A 22888-nucleotide genomic window follows, 5' to 3' on the forward strand; every position below is an offset into this window, starting at 1 on the left:
GCAATGGTTGTCTGGGCTGGGGAGAGGGCCACAGCTAGGTTCCGGGAGGGAGGAGGTGGGTGTCTGGGCTGGGGGGCCATGACTGGGTTCTGGGAGGGAGGGTGCTGGTGTCTGGGCTGGGGGGATTCCATAGCTGGGCTCAGGGGGGAGGGGTTTGGATGTATTGGCTGTTGGGGGCTCTGTGGCTTGGGTTGTGGGTGTCTGGCTCTCTGGTTGGGCTGGTGGGGGCAGAGAAACAAGAACTGGGTTGTCATAGGAGTTTCTTTAACTCCCTACTCCTGGTGGAATTTTTATGTGTGTTTGTATTGTTACAGACATAGTTGCTGACAGGTATTTTGAAATAAATTACCAAAATAATTGAAACTGTCTTGATTATGTAATTTTATATTGACAAATAAAATTTGCTGAATTTTGCAGAATTTTAAAATATTGCATGCAGAATTTTTTATTTTTTTGGTGCAGAATTCCCCCAGGAGTAGTGAGTAAAAGAGGGAAAAGCTGCCTCCAGGGTGGAGGTGGAGATGTTGTCTGCTGATTTTGACCAGTCAGACACAAGTCCTATCAAAAGATCTCAGCGTAGAGTTGTGTGGCTGAGGGAGGCCTTGAAAGATTATTTTAACACTCAGCCCATTAACAAGGTTTGGTGAACTGTGCTCTAACTAGCCCTGACGTTTTGGGGGCTGTTCGGAATTGTGTAGTGCTGGCTCCCAAAGCTATGAATTGTGTTGCTTGCTATATGTTTATGAGCACCGCTATGTATTCTGCAATATGTGGTGATGTGAACTAATAAAGATAATTTTATTTTTCAAAAATAGAAATTTATTGTGTGGGAAAAACAGTGCAGGCAAACAATGGCAAAAAAAAAAAGCCACAAACAAGTAAATACAAATTTTAAACATAAATAAATGTAGTGAGACTTTGCTGCCTTTCCAATTTCAAAACTTTCTGTTAATTTCAGTGGACAGAAGTAGTCTGTTGTGACTACACACACAAAAACTGTGGTTCTCACAAGTCAGGGTATATGAAGCTGTAGTTTTCCTTGTTGTCCTGCAGTATAAAATGGTAAAGATAAAGATGCGTTCCCCATAATGCTATGGTGAATGGTGGGGAGTGTAGGGAGCTGCTACAGTGGAGTTCAAGAACTGCAAATGGTGGAGAATCTGGGATTTTTGGATCTGTAGGTCAACCATGTACTGCAGGATTTGAATTTAATGCCTGAGAAGCCCTATTATGTCCTGGTGCATCTCTGGGTACGTCTACACTATGGGATTATTCCGATTTTACATAAACCGGTTTTGTAAAATAGATTGTATAAAGTCAAGTGCACACGGCCACACTAAGCACATTAATTCAGTAGTGTGCGTCCATGGTCCGAGGCTAGCGTCGATTTCTGCAGCGTTGCACTGTGGGTAGCTATTCCGTAGCTATCCCATAGTTCCCGCAGTCTCCCCTGCCCCTTGGAATTCTGGGTTGAGATCCCAGTGCCTAATGGGGCAAAAATCATTGTCGCGGATGGTTCTGGCTAAATGTCATCAGTCATTCCTTCCTCTGGGAAAGCAATGGCAGACAATCATTTCATGCCCTTTCTCCCTGGATTGCCCTGGCAGCCGCCATAGCACGGCAACCATGGAGCCCATTCAGCCTTTTTTTACTGTCACCATATGTGTACTGGATGCCGCTGACAGAGGCGATACTGCAGCTCTACATAGCAGCATTCATTTGCCTTTGCATGACAGCAGAGACGGTTATCAGTGTTCCGTACATTGGCATGTAATTTGCGATGAGATGACTGTTATCTTCGATTCTGTACCATCGCTGCTGTCATTGGTGCCCCAGTTGAGGTGGCGGGGCGCAAAGACAAAAATGGGAATGACCCAGCCGGGTCATTCCTCCTTTATGGGTATCTAAAATAGAGTCAGTCTGCATCGAATATGGTGTAATGTGTTACAGGAACCAGTGATCAGAGAACAGAGAGCACAGCCTCTGTGTCAGATCCGCGCAAAATGATGAGCTACATGCCATCAGGGTGTCCCTGCAGCAACCCCACCATCTTCCCTCTTCCCCAAACCTTCTGGGCTACCGATGGCAGTCTCCGCCCATTTGTATGAATAATACAGAATGCAGGAATAAAAACACTGACTTGTTACTGAGATAAATGGGGGAGACCTCCAGCTGCTATGATAGTCCAGCAGGACATTAAGCGGTGTGGGGAGAGGAGCCCAGCATCCCGCTGCTATTAGTCCAGGCAGTACAGAATCTTTTCTTTACACATGAAAGGGAGGGCTGATGGAGCTCCGCCCAGTTGCTACGATTGTGAGGCCAGCCGTTCTTACCATCTACTGGAATGACTGGGAATCATTCCTATTTTTACCCAGGCGCCCCGGCCAGCCTCACCTGAGCAGCCAGAGCACTCACGGGCTGATTAGATGAACGGATAGCAGTCATATAGTACCATCTGCCACCGGTAGAGGAGCAGATACTGCTTTCACTGCCACGAGCATCGTGTCTACCAGCACATTAGTAGACATTAGGTGACATTGAAAAAGTCAAGAAACGATTTTTCCCTTTCTTTCACGGGGGCGTGAGGGGGTACATTGACAGCTATACCCTGAGCCACCCCGGACAATGTGTTTACCTACAGGTCATGGAGTCCAGCCAAGATGCAAAGTTTTCGGAACTGCTGTGGATGTGATAGCTGGAGTCCCAGTACCCCTTCCCTCCTCCATTGAGCGTCCATTTGATTCTTTGGCTTTCTCATTACGCTTGTCACGCCGCACTGTGCTGTGGACTCTGTACTAGGCCTGGAGATTTTTCAAATGCTTTGGCATTCTCGTCTTCTGTAACGAGCTCTGATAGAACAAGTATTGTCTTCCCCAACAGCGATCAAACCAGTATCTCCCGTTAACGTCCATGCTGATTCCGTTTGTGGGACGCACCCACTGTCCTACAGAGTCCACGCGCCAAACAGATGAAATTCAAACAGTTTTGCGCGTATCTCTGTGTAACTCTGCCATGCATCCGAGTTCGGATTGCTGTCCAGAGCGGTCACAATGTTGCACTGTGGGATACCGCCCGGAGGCCAATACCCTCGATTTGCGGCCACACTAACCCTAATCTGATATGGTAATACCGATTTTAGTGCTACTCCTCTCGTTGGGGAGGAGTACAGAAACCGATTTAAAGAGCCCTTTATATCGATATAAAGGGCCTTGTAGTGTGGACAGGTACAGCATTAAATCGGTTTAACACTGCTAAAATTGGTTTAAACGCGTAGTATAGACCAGGCCTCCCTCTCCGTTTCCTGCTGGAATTCCTGGTCCTTTCTCCTGTCTGCTCTTTCCTTCTCCATGCCATCTGCAATACTCACCCTCTAGGACCTTTGTTCATGATATTCTATGATTCTATGATCTGATACAGCACTGGCCTGCAGGATCTTGCTGAACATGTCCTCCCTGGCCCTCTTCTTTCTCTTCCTCCTCTGAATCAAGTGTTATGTGGATGTGGAAGAGGCATCCCTGAAGACTGCAGTGAAAGCAGCGGCTGATAAAAAGACAGATGTGTCACTGGATTTATATATATGAAGTGCTGTGTTCAGCAACTTAGGAAAGATTAAATGAGCGTGGAAAGGACTCGACAGGCAACAAAGATAGTTAGAGACATGTTAAGTTCCTTTTTAAAAAATGGAGAAGAGGGAGGAAAAAAACCCAGAAAATGATACATCAGCAGTACCAATTCTATATAAAATGTTTTTCAAAGTTTTCCATGAGGCATTAGCAGCTCTTTAAAGGATAATCTGTACTGCTTTGTAATGTACAAAGCAATAAACAGCTGCTGAGATTGATTACATGATTCAACTTTGCTTTGACTATTAATCAATCTCAAAAGCCATTTATTGTGAGTACACTACAACAGAGATTATTGCTGTTACACAACAAACCATAACATGGGAAGGGAACAAAAATGATGTTTTTCTTCCATTGTTAATGCTCAAAATTCTATGCTGCCTCACAGGCACTGAGTTCTAATTTTCCACAAGGATGCTCAACCCCTGCTCTGCCCCAGCTCCCACCCCCATTGGGCACTTTTCCGCAAACCACCCATGGAGTCAGTGCCTATATGCTGCCTTTTTCTCGAGCTTTCAAGTCACAGTTACACTGAACGTGGAAGGCTTTTGTTCCTGCAGGGAATGGTCTGTGTAGAAAAAAGATTGACATTAATAAGGACTTCAGTATCATTTGTGAGACGAATAGTGTGATGCTAACAGACCAGGTGCCAGCTCATGCCAAGGACCCAGTCCTCACTGACAAATGGATAGCTGGAAACCAGTCTGGCTCACCTTTGTATTAGTATAATTAAAATAGATATTAAAGTAAGAAGAATTTAGCTGTATTAAAACACATATTGTTTGCTTGCATCCAGTTTACTAATGAATCAGTGACCTGTCCTCTTCATTATTTATCATTCCACTGATTTTTGTGTCATCTGCAAACTTTATCAGCAATGTTTTATGTTTTTTTAAAGTAATTGATAAACATGTTAAATAGCGTAGGGCCAAGACCTGATCCCTGTGGGACCCTATTAGAAACAGACCCGCTTGATGACAATTCCCCATTTATAGTTACATTTTGAGACCCATCAGTTAGCCAGTTTTTAATCCATTTTATATTTGCCATGTTAATTTTATATCATTCTTGTTTTTTTAATCAAAATGTTGTGTGGTACCAACTCAAACACCTTACACAAGACTAAACGTATCTCTGAAATATATCAACACTATTACCTTTATCAACTAAAAATCAAGTTAGTTTTACAGGATCTATTTTCCATAAAACCATGTTGATTTCAATACCCTTCTTTAGTTTATTGAGTCCTGCATCAGTCACTCCATTATGTTGCCTGGAAGCGATGTCAGGCTGACAGGCTTATAGTTACCTGGGTCATCCTATCATGCTATGATGAGACTACATCATCTGTTTTTTCCCCCAAATACAGAACAGAAATATTTATTGAACACTTCTGCCTTTTTTGTATTATTATTGGTAGTTCTCCCATTTCCAACCTGTAATGGACCAATACCATTATCAGGATTCATTTGTTCCTAATATATTTTTAAAACTCTTTATTATCCTTAACTCTGCTGGCCACAGATTTCTCCTGTCTCTCTTTGCTTCACTTATTAATTTTCTACAATTCCTAACTTCTAATTTATATTCATTACGATCAGCTTGCCCTCTCTTCCATTATTTATTTATTTGTTTGTTTATTTATTTTTACAGATGCCTTCACTTCCCCTCTAAACCAGTTCATTTTTTTTTTTAAACCAGCATAGCCTTTTTCCTCAATTGTGGCTTTTTAGGCATCTCTGGGTATGTCGTCATTAGCAACATTAAAGCACTGCTGTGGCAGTGCTTTAACATGGCTTTGTAGTTGCAGCACCAGCACTGGGAGAGAGCTCTCCCAGCGCTGTAAAAAAAAATACCCCCACGAGAGAAGTATCTACAGTGCTGGGAGCACGGTGTGTTTTTTCACATCCCTGAGCGAGAAATTTTCAGTGCTGTAAAGTAGCAGTGTAGACAAGGCCTAATAAGGTGTTCTTAAATTATCCTCAATTATCACTCACACAGGGCTGCCCAGAGGATTCAGGGGGCCTGGGGCAAAGCAATTTTGGGGACCCCTTCCATAAAAAAAAGTTGCAATACTATAGAATACTGTATTCTCGTGGGACCCCTGTGGGGCCCAGAGAAAATTGCCCCACTTGACTCCCCAAGGTGGCCCTGGGAAAAATAAACTTCTGCATCTCAGCACAAACCCAGTTTTGAGAAAATTTCTTTTCAAGTCACCTTTACAAGGTGTCACTGGTTCTCAGCATCAGCTAGTGCTAAAAGGCACTAAAGCTCATTAAAAAGGTTGGACAAATATTTTCCGTCAAAACTTTTTTTGGATCGACAACTAGGGTTTTTTAAAAAGCAGAAAAAATCACGGACAATGGGTGATTTCTTTCAAAATTTGTTGTGGTTTTTTTAATTGAAAAGCTGAAATAAGTCTGCCAAAACCTGAACATGATTTGGGGTTTCAGAAGTGCGTGGCCAAATATTTGCTGCTTGCTGTGTTTGATTGTTTAAAGAAACAATTAAAAAATTCTGCTTAAAAAAATCCAAAACTTTTGAATTTTAATGAAGTTAGATGGCTTGCCTCCTTGATCTTCTCTGGCAAAATCACACACAACAACAGACAGACAAAGACTTTCCTCCCTCCCAGATGTGAAAGTACCTTGTCTCCTTATTGGTCCTGTTGGTCAGGTGTCAACTAGGTTATGTGATCTTCTTAACCCTTTACAGGCAAAAGAGGAATTAACCCTTAATTGTATGTTTATGACACACTCTAAAAGCGTAGCAGATGTCACTGCTCAATCTGACGGGGGCCCTAGTAAGCCAAAGTTCTTCTAGCCCTTCTGGAAGGGTTGTGTCTTTGGTCAGAAGGACTTGTCTGCGTGCTGACTCAAAAGAAGGTCCTGAGTCAGTTTAAATGTGGACTTTTTATGCCAAACATCCTTTCTTAGTCAGTTGGTCTCTGGAAAAACCTAGTTTGAACCGGTTTATGCAAGCGTCCCCAGGCATGGTACTTCTCTGGAGGTCTTTACAACCTGAGTGATTCACCTTAAATCACCATCCACTGCTTTTAGTTCCTGGAGGAGCTGTGGTATCATTCCCCCTCACTCTTGTCCACTGCCCCAATACAGTCCCTGGCCCACAGTGATATATAAACCATTCATAAGCTTAATACAGTATGTATCCCCAGAGATACTGCACAAGGTTGCAACATATGTCATAACAACCTAGTATGATATTAGTCCCTTTTGCAGCTGCATTATATTGTTGACACATTCACTTTGTGATTCACTATAATCCCCAGATCCTTTCCAGCAGTACTATTGCCTAGCTAGCTATTCCCATTTTGTAGGTATGCAATTTGAATTTTTCATATCCTCATGCAAGTACTTTGCACTTGTTTGTTATGAAATATTCGATCTGCTGTTTTCATACCAATCCTCCAATTTACCAAGGTATGTGCAAATCTAATCCTAGTCCTCAAATGTTTCAACCCTCCCCAGCCTGGTGTCATCTGCAAATTGCATAAGTGAACCTTTCGACTCCATTATCCAAAATTGATTTAATTGAAAATATTGATAGTACTGGACCCTTGTAGGGCCTGTGGCCCATATTTCCCAGTTTTGAAAGTGTAGTCACTTGATAACCATCCTTGATTACTGTCACTTCAACCAGTTTTTCACCACTATTTCACCAAGCTGCACATTGACTGAGCCACAGACAGGCAGGCCCAAGCACATATTGGATTAAGTAATGTAGAATATCTTGTGGTTAATCTGAAAGCAGAGATACACTATTTTCGTCTTTGCCCAGAGGAGTGATTCATTATAGTCATGGAGGAGGAATGTGCTCATGCCATCCAGGCAAAAGTAAACAGTTCAGCAGATACTAGGTAACTGGACAAGAAGCTGGGTGAGAAGCTGAGATTAAGGTAAGCCAGCCCATATTTAGCAGGTGCCCCTATGAAGTGTATATCTCAGGCCAGTGGGCCATTCAGGGCTGGCATAGAGGAAGCATACGAAGCCTGGCAGTAACTGGGTGGATTTTTTTTTGTTCAATCAAACAATTTAAGGAAAAAATGTGGAGAAAATGCTTTCATTCAGACTTTTGGTTTCCACTAAATTAAAGTCTTTGATGTTATCATTGAGCTTTTCCTCTCTTGCTTTCTTTTCCTTCCTCCTTTATCCCTCTAGGGAGGGAGAGAAAAAGGTAAAAGAAGGAGAAAAAGAGGCCAGGGTAGAGGGTAACACATTGAACAACCTTGGAGCTTTTTAGTTCTTGTTCATCAGCAGAAAAACAAAAACAAAAACAAACAAACAAATAAAAACCTGCGCGAAACATTGCAAATGAAATGATAATTTTTTAGAATTGCTGAACGCCCATCCCTGCTCCTTGTCCCTGACCACCCCTGAGACCCCCAATCCAGCCCCCTTCCCTGTCGCCCGTGGCTGCCCCCCAGAACCTCTCCCCATCCAACCCCCATCCCCTGTCCCCTGACGTCCCCCCGCTTGGGACTCCCTGCCCCTTATCTAACCCCCCTGGCCCCAGCCACTTACCCCCGCCTCCCTGTGCCCCAGTGCGCGCGTCGAGAAGCACCCCTGAACAGAGCTGCAGCCGCATGGCTTGGGGGGGGGCGCTGAACTGCTCCCCACTCAGAGCTGTGTGGTAAGGGGAGGATCTGCTCAGCCCAGAGCTTGCAGCCCGCCCCCTTAACACGCAGCTCTGTGCAAGGCGGAGCTCAGGCCTCCCTGGAGCCATGCGGCTGCAGCGCTGTCCAGGATGCGCTGAGGCACCAGGGGGATGGCGGGGGTGAGCTTCAGCCATTCTCGTGGAGGCCCCTGCGGGGCCTGGGGCAAATTGCCCCCTCGCCTGCCGCCCCTGCCCCCCGAGCGGCCCTGCATTCACATTTCTTTGATTAAATTCTTCCTCCCAGTTGATTTGGCTCATAATTGTTTTTAGCTTTGTGAAATTGGCCCTATTAAAACACCAAGTATATATTATTGGTCTGGACTTTAGTCTGTTCAGACGTTATATAAGTAATCAAGTCATGATACATGATACAAATACATGAGAGGTAAGAGGAAGACCAAGGACATGGTAGGCCCATTACTCAATGAGGAGGGAAAGACAATAAGAGAAAAGCAGCAATTGCCACAGTGTTAAATGCCATTTTTGTTTTCATTTTCACCAAACAAGTTAGCAGTGATTGGATGACTAACATAGTGAACACCAATGTAAATTGGGTAGGACAAAACCAGAGAAAGTCCAGAAGAGAGCAACAAAAATGATTAAAGATCAAGAAAACTTGACCTATGAAGAAAGACTGAAAAAAATGGATTTGTTTAATCTGGAGAAGAGCAGACTGAGGGAGGGCATGATAATAGCTCTTCAAGTATGCAAAAGGTTGTTATAAAGAGAGGGTGATAAATTGTTCTCCCTAATCACTGAGATTAGGCGAAGAAGTAATGGGTTTATATTGCAGCAAGGGAGATTAAGGTTAGACATTAGTTAAGCACTGGAACAAATTACTTAGGGAGCTTGTGGAATCTCTGTCATTGGAGGTTTTAAGAACAGGTTAGACCAGGGGTCGGCAACCTTTCAGAAGCGGTATGCCAAGTCTTCATTTATTCACTCTAATGTAAGGTTTCGCGTGCCAGTAATACATTGTAACATTTTTAGAAGTTCTCTTTCTATGTCTATAATATATAATTAAACTATTGTTGTATGTAAAGTAAATAAGGTTTTTAAAATGTTTAAGAAGCTTCATTTAAAATTAAATAAAAATGCAGAGCCCCTTGGACCGGTGGCCACGACCCAGGTTGTGTGAGTGCTACTGAAAATCAGCTTGCGTGCTGGCTTCAGCACGCGTGCCATAGATTGCCTACCCCTGGGTTAGACAAATATCTAAGGGATGGTCTAGATCAGTGTTTCTCAACTTTTTTGATACCAGGGACTGACTTGCTGCCTTCCTAAACTCTGTCAGGTTGCCAGCCACTGAGAAACCCTGGTCTAGGTGAAGGGTTCCCAAACTTGGTTCGCGGCTTGAAGCAGTGGCCCAGCCCATGCCGCTTCCCGCAGCTCCCATTGGCCAGGAACGGTGAACCACGGCAACTAGGAGCTGCTAGTGGCTGTGCCTGCAGACGCTCAGGTAAACAAAGTGTGTTGCAGCCCGCTAGGGCTTACCCTGAACAAACCGTGAATCAAGTTTGGGAACTTCTGGTCTAGGTAATACTTAGTTCTGCCTCAACACAGGGGACTGGACTAGATGACCTATTAGGATCCCTTCTGGTCCTACATTTCTATGATCATTTGTACCTAAGCTACCATTATTTTTCAGGTTTGTAATCAGTTCTTCTTTATATGTTATGACAAGGTCTAATATATAATTCTCTCCCCAACCCCCATGTTGGTTGCACACTTTTTGAATTAGACAACTGTCACTGATTATGTTTAGAAATTCCAAGGATGTTTTAGTACTGGCAATATGAGATCTCCAGTACATGTCACTTGAATTGTAGTTCCTCATGATCTCACATCTTTTTTTCCTGTAGATAGGTGAATAAGGAAGTGGTCATCCTGTTCCTAGTGTGATTAGGTGGTGTGTAGCAGACATCAACTAGTACTCTGTCTTGTGCATTATCCATTAGACATTGATCCCCAACATTCAAGATCAATATCTTCTCAGTTATCAGTGACTCAGAAACGGGTAATGCCATTTTTAACATAGAGTGCCACTCCCCCTTCCCTTTTTTCCACTTGATCCTGCCTAAATAGGTTATAACCGTTGATTTTAACATTCCAGTTGTGTGAATCATTCCATTGGGTTTCAGTAATAGCAACTAGATTGAATTTATGTTTATCAGTAAGCAATTCCAATTCTTCTTGTTTGTTACCCAGGCTCTTAGATTTGGTGTAGAGGCAATTAAAAAATGTCTCCTCTTTAGGTCCTTTGGTTCCTGGATTAATTTTGTTCTCAAAATCTCACTTTTGTGCTGAGTATTCATATTGTCCCTCTTTTACCCTCCCCTTTTGCTATTAGTTTAACCCCCTCCTGACTACTGTAGACAGCCTGTTCCCAAGGAGATTGGTCTCCCTTCTACTGAGGTGGAGGCCACCTATATAGCCTCTCTCCCCATAGAGGGTGGACAAATATTTCACAAAACCAAAGTCTACACCTCTTACCTACCTAGCAATTCACTTGTAGAATCTTCTGCCTTCTATTTTCCTTTTCTCAAGGTGCAGGAAAGGTCTCAAAGAACATAGCTTGGACATTCTTCTTCTTTGGCATGCTTCTCCAAAAAAGCTTGCAAGAATCTGTTGTCATTAATTATTTCATCTTCCTCTGTAATGCAGCCTCTACTGAGGTGAAACACGGCACTAATTTAATAGCACATGCAGCAAAACTATATAGACTACCATAGGACTAAAAAACTTTCTCTACAAAAGTTTTTCCTCATTGCCAACACTGCTGCAGCTCCATTAGAGGTAGTTGTTATAGGTTGCAACAGCAGGAACCCTTGTCTAGGCAAAGCTCCTGTGGCAACTAGTGTTTTTAGCGGTGTGTCACCTAAGTCTGATCATAGCAAGTCTGAATGGCATGGTGTTAGAATCCCAAGAGATCGCTGATCAAAAATGTTTAGGACCTAAGTTCTAAGCCTAAAAAAGATGGCGCTTCCATGAGCATGATACACCTCAGCACAGTGTTGGGACATTGGTTCAGTACAGACTCAGGAGAAATTACTCATAACACTTCCTTGCAGAACCGTGTTTTTTTTCCTTGGTAATCCAAGTACTGACCTTCCCGAGTCCTAACCAGTTTATGGGGTTGGTACTCTCATCCTAAAGTGGCATGGCTTCAGACATACAGATTTAATTTAAAAATACACACATTTTAGAGAAGCGAGGACAGTTCTTTCAATTAAAAGTAAATGCAAGAAGTAAGAGATTTAAGTGAGAAAGTTAGAATAGCTGAGACATAGCAGAGAGAAATTACAAAGGGAATGTCTGTAATTGACAAAGACAAGAAGCTGAATAAAAACTAACTTTTGAACATGGCTCCTTCTATACTCCTTTTCATACGCACACTGTTCTTCTCTCCCTGTTCTATACTTCTCCCACCCACACCCAACAACCCTCCAGGTTCACTCCCAGGATCCTTCCCAGCAATTAATTCTTCTTCCTCAGCTCCTCAATTACCCCTGACTCCCCCAAGCATTTTCACTGCTGGGGGGGGGGGGGGGATACAGTTAATATGCCTAGTAAGGAATCTATTTGTCAAAAAAATATTTCCTGAATCTTTTTTGTTGTCTGTATTCTTACAGACATAATTGTTGACAGTTATTTTGAAACTGGTGTGATTATATTATATTTTATCAAATAAAATATGCAGAATTTTAAAATATAGGGCACAGATTTTGTGTGTGTGTGTGTGCGTGTGCGCGTGTGCGCGCAGAATTCTCCTGGACAAACCTTCTCAAATTAAATTTAAATATTTTAGGATACCCATTGTATTAAAATACAAATGTTTATGTACTATTGTGAGACTGTGAAATTCAGAAGTATTGTGAACTTCAGAAGACTATATTGAACAATGTAGCAGACACACCTGAGCTTTTGAGAGAATACATGTGAAGTGGAACTCTTAGAAAGTAGGGGGAGGAAGGGATTGCAAACTACTGCCTATGGACTCAGCCTTTGAAGCTTCACCATGAGCAGAGAACTACGTGTCTGCAGAGCACCTGTTCCCTGAGGATAGTTCAAAGACCTAAACTGGATTCTTCAGGGACCAAACTGACAAAGAAAGGATTTTGTCTTTCACCTGGCATAGCTGAGTTAAAGCAGACTCAGAGCCTTCTTTCTAATGCAGCAAACAAGCAGGACCTCCGGTCCACGAAACACCTAATCATTACAGGGAAGGACAGGAAGAACTTTGGCCTACTGAGGACCCCTAAGACCGTGTTCTTCTTCAGAGCAAAGGGTGTAATGAATTTTGAAACCACAGGAAAACTGCTGAGTGGGGGTTACGGTACTTCTTCCAGAGCCCATGTTGCAGTTGGGATGATCTTTTGTAAATTTATTAGTATGTGTGTAGGTTCTTTTATTGTTTTTAATACCTTTTCTCTGTAATGCTTCTACCTTAAGAATAAAAATGTGCTTGGCTAAGAAAGAGCTGTGTGTAACTTATAACTGTGGGCAATTACACTGTTGTTAATACCTGAAAAGAAAGCAAGGAGGCCTGCTTAGGCATACTTTTTCTGGAATAACACAGTGAAGGCAGGAAACTGGTCAGCCAAGATATATCCCAGGGAGAAGAGAGATGCAGCATCCAATCCATGATCCACAAACATGGTTCGCGGATAACAGCAGATTTACAAGGCTCTAGATATAAAATTTGGATCCACATCCATCCATGATCCACAAACATGGTCCGTGGAAATCCATATAAAGCAGATATCTGCAGCTTTGCAGGGCTCTAGTTGTGTTCACATTTCTTTGTTAAAGAAAGTGACGATGAATCCCTTGTCAAAAAAACCTTAGTCATTATATTGTGTATGTGAATTTTAGGTCAGTTCCTTACCCATTGTTTTGGGGCAATACCACAACAGATGACACAGGCCCGTCTTTGTTAGATATTTGGGAAGTTTTTAACAGGGGTACTGGAACAATTTTTATAGTGGGGTGCTGAGAGACATTGAACCAAATGGTAAACCCTGCATATAATGGAAACCAGTTCAAGCCTGGGGCTGATGCAGCATCCTCTGCATTCCAAGTTCCAGCATCTATGGTTTTTAATACTGCAAACCATCAAATTACCCACCTGGGTGACAGGTTAAGCATAACTGGGAGTCACTGAACTGGTTCTAATTGCCTCTGGCAAAATGATTCTAATAATCATGAAATGAATTTTCATCAGCAGTGATCAACCACGTGAGAGGGAGTGTGCATAGGATCTGATAGGTATACGTCAACAACATTTCCAATTTTTGATGGCAAGATGATGAAAATAATCTGTGATTCAAAAGCCTGACATTGCCATTGACCAGGATGACAGAGTAAACTGGTTTTGTGCTGGAGTCTTGCCTGTCTGCATCTCATTCCATACCCATCATTCGGCTTAGTCCCAAAGTTACCACTGTTTGACACAAAGGTCCCTGGGGACTAGACTCCCTTTCACTTTCATTGTTGAAAATGATCTGAAATTATGGAACAGAGGTTACTGGCACATTTATCCTAAAGGAACAAACACCAAGTTTCCTTCACAAATACATTCTGTGACCCTCATTTTGGGCCTTCGTTACACAGCACATTCCATATTAGGGCCATGGTGGGTTGATAGGTAGGCGCAAAAAGTGTCTGCTTGGAGCTCTTGGGGAGGGTAAATTTCCTTCCACCCCAATCTTGGGGGCAGGAAGAAAGTTTACTGTACAGCCCCTCAGCGCCTGCCCCTCCCCCTCACTGCTTCCTGGCCCCCCTGCAACTTGTGGAGCCTGTGGCTGGGAGGTGAACAGCAGGACACAGCATTATACTCCTGCCACCTTCCCACATCCAATCCTACAGCACGAGCCCTACCCAGCACGACCTCCGCCCCCTATTTGGCACCGCCCCGCTCTCCTCAGAAGAAAGCCTGGGATACAGCAGCTCTGCGCCTGCGCTTGCTAATATCTGCGCATGCTCACTGGCGATGTGTGTCCGGCCTGCCGGCTTGTTTGGAGCCGCCTGCCCTTCAACACAGCCGGGGGCTGGAGGGGGAAGCGCCGCGCGGCAGTCAGCGGCGGCAGGAGTGGGGACCGGCCGCGGAGAAGACCCGCTTCGTGCAGAGCCGCCGACAAGGTGCCTCCTCACGGCCCGAAAGGGACGGGAACCCGGGACAGGGCCGCTCTGTGTACGGTTGCCAGGGAAACGGACTGCCCGTTTCCCCGCTCACCCCGGCTTCAGGGCCGCTGGAGGCTCCCCGCGGCGTGCAATGAGCAGAATGCCTTTTCCCACCTGGCGGTCAGGGATGTTGTTTATTATTCTTCCCCAGTTACGTAGTTTGTATTGATATAGCCAGGTGCAAAATCTACTCCCCCTAGCTTTGCGGTGATAGGAGCAGGAAGGAGGGACACAAAGGCGTGCAAGCAAAAGGGAAATGGCCCATCCAAACAAAGTTTACTCGTATACAAGCGGAAGGGCAGGTAGGATTTGGTCTAGAAGAGCAAACATTTAATAAAGTTCTGTGCTGACTAGTTTACAGTGTGAAGACAAGATCAGGGAGAGTAAGCTGACTGTGGCGTATAGTGACAAGTTTCAGAGTGGTAGCCCTGTTAGTCTGGATCAGCAAAAAGAACAAGGAGTACTTGTAGCATATGAGTGTTTTTTAGAAGTGATTAGATAGAGGAGTCTTTTGTGTTTAAAAGCAGTCTGAAAAAATCCAACCCTCTTATTTGTGGCTCTTACTCCATAGGTGCTGGTTATATTGGGGCTTAGTCTTGGTCAAAATTTCCATTGATTTTGGTAGGAGTTGTGTTGTATTAATTAAGGACTGTAGGATCAGCTCCTTTGCTGATGTTCATTCTATTTTTATTGCATGAAATTGGAAAAAAGAACTTTACCATCTGTATTAACAAAATGACACACAAAAAAGCTTATTTTAATACTGTTAATATGGGCCTAGGTTGTGCTGGAGGTAGTGTTTTAAAATGACACCTTAGCAATCCACAATTAATAGTTTTCTTTTTAACTAGACTATAAACTCAGGCAGTTTTGGTACAGATTATTTTGGAGACAATCTTTACTTGGAAGGAGACACAAAAGGAGTTGGGAAAGAAGCATGAAAACATAGGAAGCAGGAGGAAATAAGCGATATGAGAGCAGTGATGTGGGAAAAGTGAGGTTTTGCTTCAGGGCTTAGAAAGATCAAGCCCTGATCTGCCAGTCTCTTCTGCTGCTCACTTTTACTCATAAATAGATATAAAGGGATAGACGCTACCCGCTTGCATCTTGTGAAATGCTTAATCAAATACTGGGCAAAACATACTTTTTCTTGGATATATTAGTGGAATAGTTCAGTGGTTCTCAACCTGTGGCTGCAGCCCAATCTGCACAAAGCTGTGGCCCACATGACATACTGAGGCCCATACAGGTAGTATTGAATGTGGCCCAAAACGGTAAATAGGTTGAGAACCACTTATGGAGCAAAGGACAAATTCATGAGGCTGACGTTGGCTGCTTATTCGTGGTACCAGCTCCTCATTCATGGTTCCCAGTTCCTTATTCAAAGGCCAAAATTATTAAAAAATATATCAATGTAGGATTAAATTTTTAGAAATGTTATCAAATTCATTTGATTGAATGTGACAAATTTAAATGACTAATTATGTAATTGAGACAGAGTGGGTGAGGCAATATCTTTTATTGGATCAACTTCTGTTGGTGAGAGAGACAGACATTGGTCCAATAAAAGATATTATCTTACTCTCCTTATCTCTCTAATATCCTGGGACCAACATAGCTATAATAATACTGCATAATTACTTAATTATGAATTAAAATAATTAAGGAGCTGGATTTTAACTGGCTGTATGTGACAAAATAAGTCTCTGGTCACGCCAAATGATAGGTCCATATGGCCATCCGACTGTTCTGAAGGAGATGAGACAAGTAACTCCCTGACCTGAAGCTTTGTTCCGGTGAAACATGGCACATAAAGCTCCCATCTCACTTCTGTACTGTAAATGGTGACTGCATGAAGAACTGGGTTTTGACTAGCTCTACGTGACAAAATAAGTCTCAGGTCACCCCAAGTGACATGTCTCTTCAATTGTTAATCTGTTCTGAAGTAGCTGAAACATGGAACTCCTTTACTTGAAACTTTTGGGCTGGTCTACACCAAAGCTGTAAGTTGACCTAAGTTACGCTACTTCAGTTAGGTAACTGAAGTCTATGTAACTTAGATCGACTTACAGCAGTGTCTACGCCGCACTGTGTCAATGGGAGATACTCTCCAGCTGACTTACCTTCAGCCTCTTAAGGAGATGGAGTACAGATGTTGATGGGAGAGTGCTCTGCCATTGACTTACCTTGTCTTCACCAGACCCGCTAAATCAATGCCACTGCATTGATCACAGAAGTGCTGATTTAACTATAAGTGTAGACAAGCCCAGTGTCTGTATGGAAAAGCATTGCTCATTTCACCAGCCCTCCTTCACCCACCTCCAAACACATCCACTCCCTTTAGCAGGGTAAAAGGAGCAGCAAACAGATGTTTCAGAGGGTGAAAGCTGTGGAACCTATGCTTGCAGGTCCAGAGATTTGGTGAGTGTTGTGTTTGTTCCATCTATTGTCTTTGTTCTCTGTGAGGGTGGTGTGACTGAGTTATGGGCTCCAGAACTGCCCAGGTGAGGCAGGTCTGTTTGTGTTTCAGTGTGGGCCTTGTCACTGAGACCCTTGTGTCTTTGAATAAAATGTGTATTTGATGTTTCTGAGGTGGTTATTCCCTCCGTGTTTGTAAAGGAGGGAGCTGTGCATTGAGGCTTAGTGTGTAGGTTAGTTGTCAGATGAACAGAAGTGGCAAACAGGATGAATTTCAGTGGCAGTTTAGAGAGGAAGCGTGTTTCTTGTTTTAGGTATGACTGCTCTAAGTTGCAGATATGGATGAGCCTGTGATCTTCCTTGGATGTGCCATGTTGTCCTTTCTGCTGGAATTCAGAGTAGATTTCTGGTGCGTGAAATGCAAGCTGGTGGCCACACTGGGAGGAAAAGATATGTGGTCTGAAAGCATAAATTGCAACACTGTGGCACCTGAGAAAATGAACACTTCTTGGACAACAGAATTTTGGAAATCATTGTCCCAGATGCCACATGGGGAAGGAGCAGTGTTAAGGGAATTAAAGAGAGTAGAAATGAAAGGAATGAGCAGGTGATTTGTGACCAAGAAGGAAATAAGAACAGGGAGGCATTCAATTCCACTAGGAGTATCAAACTCAGCAAGCCAACTACAAAAGAAACTGTCTCTGGAGGAATGGAACAGAAAACTACTGGGTACACATCTGATGGGTGTTCTTGTTGTATGAAATAAGCAGCAACCAAGAGAGATGAATCATAAGGATGGTTGAAGAACTTCTCTTGGGACAAGAGGACGGTGTACTGTCTTGGAAAGAAGATACAAGATGTAACTGCAGGATTAAACAGGATTCTGAAGTCATCTGGCAAGTCTCCGCTGATAATACTCATTGGAACTAATGAGACAGTGCCACGTGCAACTACACAGATTATGAAAAATCTCAGGCATATTGGAAGGAAGTGGAAGAAAAAGAAAGCCCAGTTGATCTCTTTGGAGATTTTACCAGTCCATTGAATGAGAAGGCAGAAAGCACTGGAGGTGATCTTTTGGCTGCATGACTGGTGTGAGGCTGAAGGTTTTGGTTTTGTGTAACATTCGGGGCCCCATTGCACTGGGAGAGGGGCCTGCATCTCACACATAGAGGGCTAACTTTCTCAGTTGGAGACTAGCTATTATGGGTAGGATGGCATTAACACAAAGGAGGGTGCTAAAGAGGCAAATGTGATATAAAACTCACACTCAAGATGTTATGAACAAATTTTAACTGATGTGACAAATGTGAAGTAAAGACACTTTTCTGTTGCTTGTATACTTATGCTCGAAGTCTGGGTAGCACGTAAGAGCAATTAGAAATTCTCATTAATGGGGGAAAATATATAACTGGCATTACTGAAACCTGAAATGAAATGCCTCTTCCCCAGAAAAATCCTTCATGCCCCCTCTGTAACACTTTTTCATGTAACTCGAATATAGCACTAATTTTTAAAATATTACTTCTATTGAACTAATCAATATTTGAAACAATCAAAATCTTTTGCATGAACCATGGAGTTCATTAAAACAAAGTTGTTGGAGATAATGCCCAACTCTGGGAATCATTTTGTATGTTTCCACAGACTTGGTCAGACATATGGCTGGCATTTCTGTGGTCGAATTTTGGAATTAAAAGGAAAAGGAGGTGGCAATAGAGTTCTCTAAATTCCATTAAAGTGTACCAAGCCACATTAGTGTTGTAGCAGCAAAGATACCAGCTGGTTCAACTAATTTTAGTATAGAGGAATAGGTTAGTATTTCTTAAGTAGTTTGTGGGCATTCTAGTGATGGTCACTGTTTTCTATATTTTAGAAGCCATTAGAAACCACTCAGAGCAGCCGTGTGCATTAAGCTAGACTTTGTATGTTTGTATATAGTTAATAAGCATGTTTATTTGGGACCCAACTGTGCCCAACCACTGTTCTCATTTTATTTTTGTCGTGTAAAGAGCAAAACACACAATTTAAATACAAATGTCCGTATATCTAACATAAACAGACTTCAATAAATTTAGCCATTTTCCTGTTCTTAATTCATCTAACAAAGCAAAATTCCTGTAGACTTCATCTATAGCTATCATATCTGTGAAAACATTACAGTTGGATTTGCAAGTTGATTGAATATTGCTTTTTTAAATTTTTGTGTGTGTATGTATTGCATATTAACTAAAAATGCAGACAAACAATAAAACTAGGGGTAATATATTTGTCAAACCAGAAATAAAGGTTCAGTGCAGAGAGTGACATATCCTCATTTCTTCATAATGTAAAACCATCATGGGGATGTGTTACTTAGAGTGACTCAATATGTATTTTGTCTCATACAGCCATTCAAAACCCAGCTCCTTTTCAAGCCCTACGCACAATGTGGGATGGTGGTATTACGTTGCAATACATTGTTCAGGAACAAAGATTCGGATCAGGGAGTGACTTGTCCCAGGTCCTTCAGAACAGTCTGGTTGGTCACAAAGACGTGTCAGTTGGGTTGATCCAAGCATTATTTCATCATGTACAGACAGTCATAACTCTGCTCCTTATTTAATTAATAAATAAGTAATTAGTAATTTAAATTTTTATCACATTAAATCACATAAATTTAATGAAATGTCTAAAAAAAATCTTACATTAATATATTTTAAAATAATTTTGGCCTTCATACATCCGATGAAGTGGGCTATAGCCCACGAAAGCTTATGCTCAAATAAATTTGTTAGTCTCTAAGGTGCCACAAGTACGCTTGTTCGTTTTGCGGATACAGACTAACACGGCTGCCACTTTGAGAACTGGGAACCGTGTGTAAGGCACTGGTTCCACAAATAAGGAACCAACTTCAGCCTCATGCAGAATTCTGACTTGAATGAGGATGATAAACCAGCTGAAAAATGATGTCTACAAAGATCTGAACTGGGATATTGACTGACTCTTTAGACTTGGCGATTTTTGGAAGCAAGCCTGTTGTCGTTCAATGGCTCTGTAAGGGTACACATGTGGGATCATTTTCTGACCGGTACTTTTAGTTCATAATTCATTGTGTAATGTTTATTTTTTACAAAAGTTAATTTTTTGCTGCTTTTCCTTGGCTTTGGTTACAGTTGACATTTTCAGGTGAGCACCTCTTCTAGCTTGTTACAATAGAGAACTTGATAAGACTGATAGAAAACAAGCAATATGAGTTAAGTATATAATCAAGAAAGTCTTCTCTTTACGTGCTCTTTGTCTAGTTCCTGCTGTGGTAACATCACTGTAGTGGGTGGGTATTGAAATAGTGTTATTTGAAGAAGTTTTTCTATGGTGTCTGGAAACTATTATGTGTGACTCTGAAGCATTGCAGCCTCTAAGTGTGGTGGTTTTGTTTGGTTTTTGTGTGGGGTTTTGTTTTTAAACTTTCTCTCCTCCTATCAAAGACATTCTGAGCTGGACACACTATATACATTTGCACTATTTTCCATAGGATTGAAAAATGAAGAGGGAAGAGCAATATTATTTGACCTCCAATAGCAAAAGGAGATTTCTAGAGGTATCTGAGAATATTTTCCCCACCCTCTCCCTGGTCTCAGAGTTTGTTCTTTTTAAATCCTATGTTAACTGCATGTGGATAACTGAATTATTTATTAATGTCTCAATTATTAATCACTTGCAAGTAGTGTTGTATTTTGTGCCTCCTATACACAGTGCTTCCTGTAAAGTATTTTGTAGAAGAATGCATTCTTCAAAGAATAAAAATGTAGAAAAGCCAGAACCATTTTATAGACCTTCAGCACCTAAGCAGAAGACCAGTGCTGAGATAATAAATGAAGCACGAAATGCACTAAGGACTTTAAGAACTCAGAGGCCATTTACACCTAGAGAGGACCAAAGGAAACTTTTTGGATCTGCATCTTCACGAACACTAGAAAATAGACCACCTTCCACTTTTAGGTACAGAAACTAAGATTTTTTTTTAATTATATTTTAGCAGCAAGAGGTTTGTTGCTGTTGTTAATTTTTATGGTCCTTTTTTCCTGTGTTAGGATGTAATTAGTAGTATAGACTTTCTCATCTTTTAATGATACTCACTGGTATTGTTAAACTATGTGTCTTAGAAATTCCTGTGACGCAAAACTAACTGTGGCAGTCATTACACGAAATTTGTATGTAGAGTATGGTGTAAGAGATGGTTTTATATCTCACTGTTTCCATAAAATCTCGGTTTCTAAAGCCTTTAAAAAAAATTTATTTCAGAAAAGTCCTCCTTGAGTTCCAAATGCTTAAACAGGTTTAAGATTATTTTCCTTATGGAATAACTGGTTATCTTCTCCTCTGGTGGGAGAGGCTTGTGGCTTAGCATAGTTCACAGAGGGCAAGATCTCTTCATCCTGTGACAGTGGCATGAATCAACTGCAGGGATGGTTCCTGCCTTCTCTGGTGTCCCTCTATCCAGCAGCATTCCTTCTGCAGGAACTGCACTGCCATTGCTTACATCCACCCCTTATGACTGCTCAGAAGCAGCTGTAGCAAGGACTTACAATGGGTTATACGTCTTCAAGCAGCTTCAATTCCTCTTCCAGTATCTGTCCATGCAATAATTAGAAGAGGGTGTCAGTATGCAGTATGATTTCTTCTTCCCCATGCCCACTGAGCTATATTCTACTTGACATCTCAGTTGAAGAGCATCTGTAGGGCTATGGGGAAAGAACAACAATATTGCCGATGAGATACTCCCACTTGTTTATGAGCAGTGTGGGAGAAGATCCTTTGTGGGGAAACAAAATGAGGTCTGGGTTAATACTCTGTTTACGTTCTTTATGCTAGTCTCCATGCTTCCAGTTTTGAATCGGGTGAATCAAGACCGGTGTCTGGTACACGTCTCAGCCCATTGGATCATGTGAGTGCTTATTAAAAAGAATGTTATGCAATGATGAAATAAAATATTGTGAATTGTACCAACCCACTGTAGTGATATAAAAGGATTATGTGAAAACTGGTTAAATGGATGTTTTGCATGGTTTATTAGAATCGGGGGGGATGAGAACGTAGAATTGATTTATTGAATTTTTTCTTCTAGAAATGGGAGTGCACGTTCTTTTTACGGTGCTGTAGCTGTGTTGGTCCTAGAATATTAGAGAGAAACGGTAGGTGAAGTAATATCTTTTTGTTGGACAACTTCTGTTGATGAAAGACAAGCTTTCAAAAAGCTTCTTTCACCAACAGAGAAGTTGGTTCAATAAAAGATATTCACCCACCTTGTCTCTGTAACAGTATTTAAGTATTCCTGTGTAGCATTCTAACCCCAAATACAACAGCATTGCACTAGTGCTTAAGAACCAGAAGTCGAAAATTGACTCGGTCTGTTTTCATATTTAAGGTAAGTGAAGTGCAAAATGCTAACAGGTAGCAGTGGCATTGAAAAGGAAATTAGGAATTGCTGATTTGTAACTTGCAATTGAAAAGTATGGCTGAATTATTTATAATGTTTGGTAGTTCTAGTCAATTCAAATGGGAAATTTTAAATTGGGATAGTGTGTGTGTGTAATATATATTGTGACAGACCCAGGCCGGTGTGGTACAGGAGTCTGGTAGAGAGCAAATATACTGGTCACTGGCTGAGTAGTTTTCTGTTCCCTGAGTGACCAGAGCAGGGGCTGCACTAGAGTAATCAGGAACCTGCTAGAACCAATTCAGGCAGACAAGCTGATTAGAACGCCTGCAGCCAATCAAGGCAGGCTAATCAGGGCACCTGGGTTTAAAAAGGAGCTCACTCCAGTCAGGGAGGTGGGAGCTAGAGGAGAGGAAGTGTGTGTGAGGAGCTGGGAGCAAGAGGCACAAGGAGCTGAGAGTGAGAGGGTGTGCTGGTGGAGAACTAAGGAGTACAAGCGTTATCAGACACCAGGAGGAAGGTCCTGTGGTGAGGATAAAGAAGATGTTTGGAGGAGGCCATGGGGAAGTAG

The 22888-nt window shown here is 42.1% G+C and overlaps 1 protein-coding gene across 1 annotated transcript in view; it reads left to right on the forward strand.

Annotated features, from left to right (window-relative positions):
* The first annotated feature begins 14301 nt into the window (after window positions 1-14301).
* Window positions 14302-22888, forward strand: part of ARMC2 (armadillo repeat containing 2) — a 132968-nt gene continuing 124381 nt past the window's right edge. Inside the window, exons 1-4 of the mRNA XM_075063878.1 lie at window positions 14302-14438; window positions 20413-20478; window positions 20634-20879; window positions 21753-21825. Coding sequence (XP_074919979.1) covers window positions 20662-20879; window positions 21753-21825 — 291 coding nt within the window. The 5' untranslated portion in view covers window positions 14302-14438; window positions 20413-20478; window positions 20634-20661. The remainder of the gene's footprint in view (window positions 14439-20412; window positions 20479-20633; window positions 20880-21752; window positions 21826-22888) is intronic.

The sequence above is a fragment of the Chelonoidis abingdonii genome, chromosome 3 (assembly GCF_003597395.2).
Source record: "Chelonoidis abingdonii isolate Lonesome George chromosome 3, CheloAbing_2.0, whole genome shotgun sequence".
NCBI lineage: Eukaryota > Metazoa > Chordata > Testudines > Testudinidae > Chelonoidis > Chelonoidis abingdonii.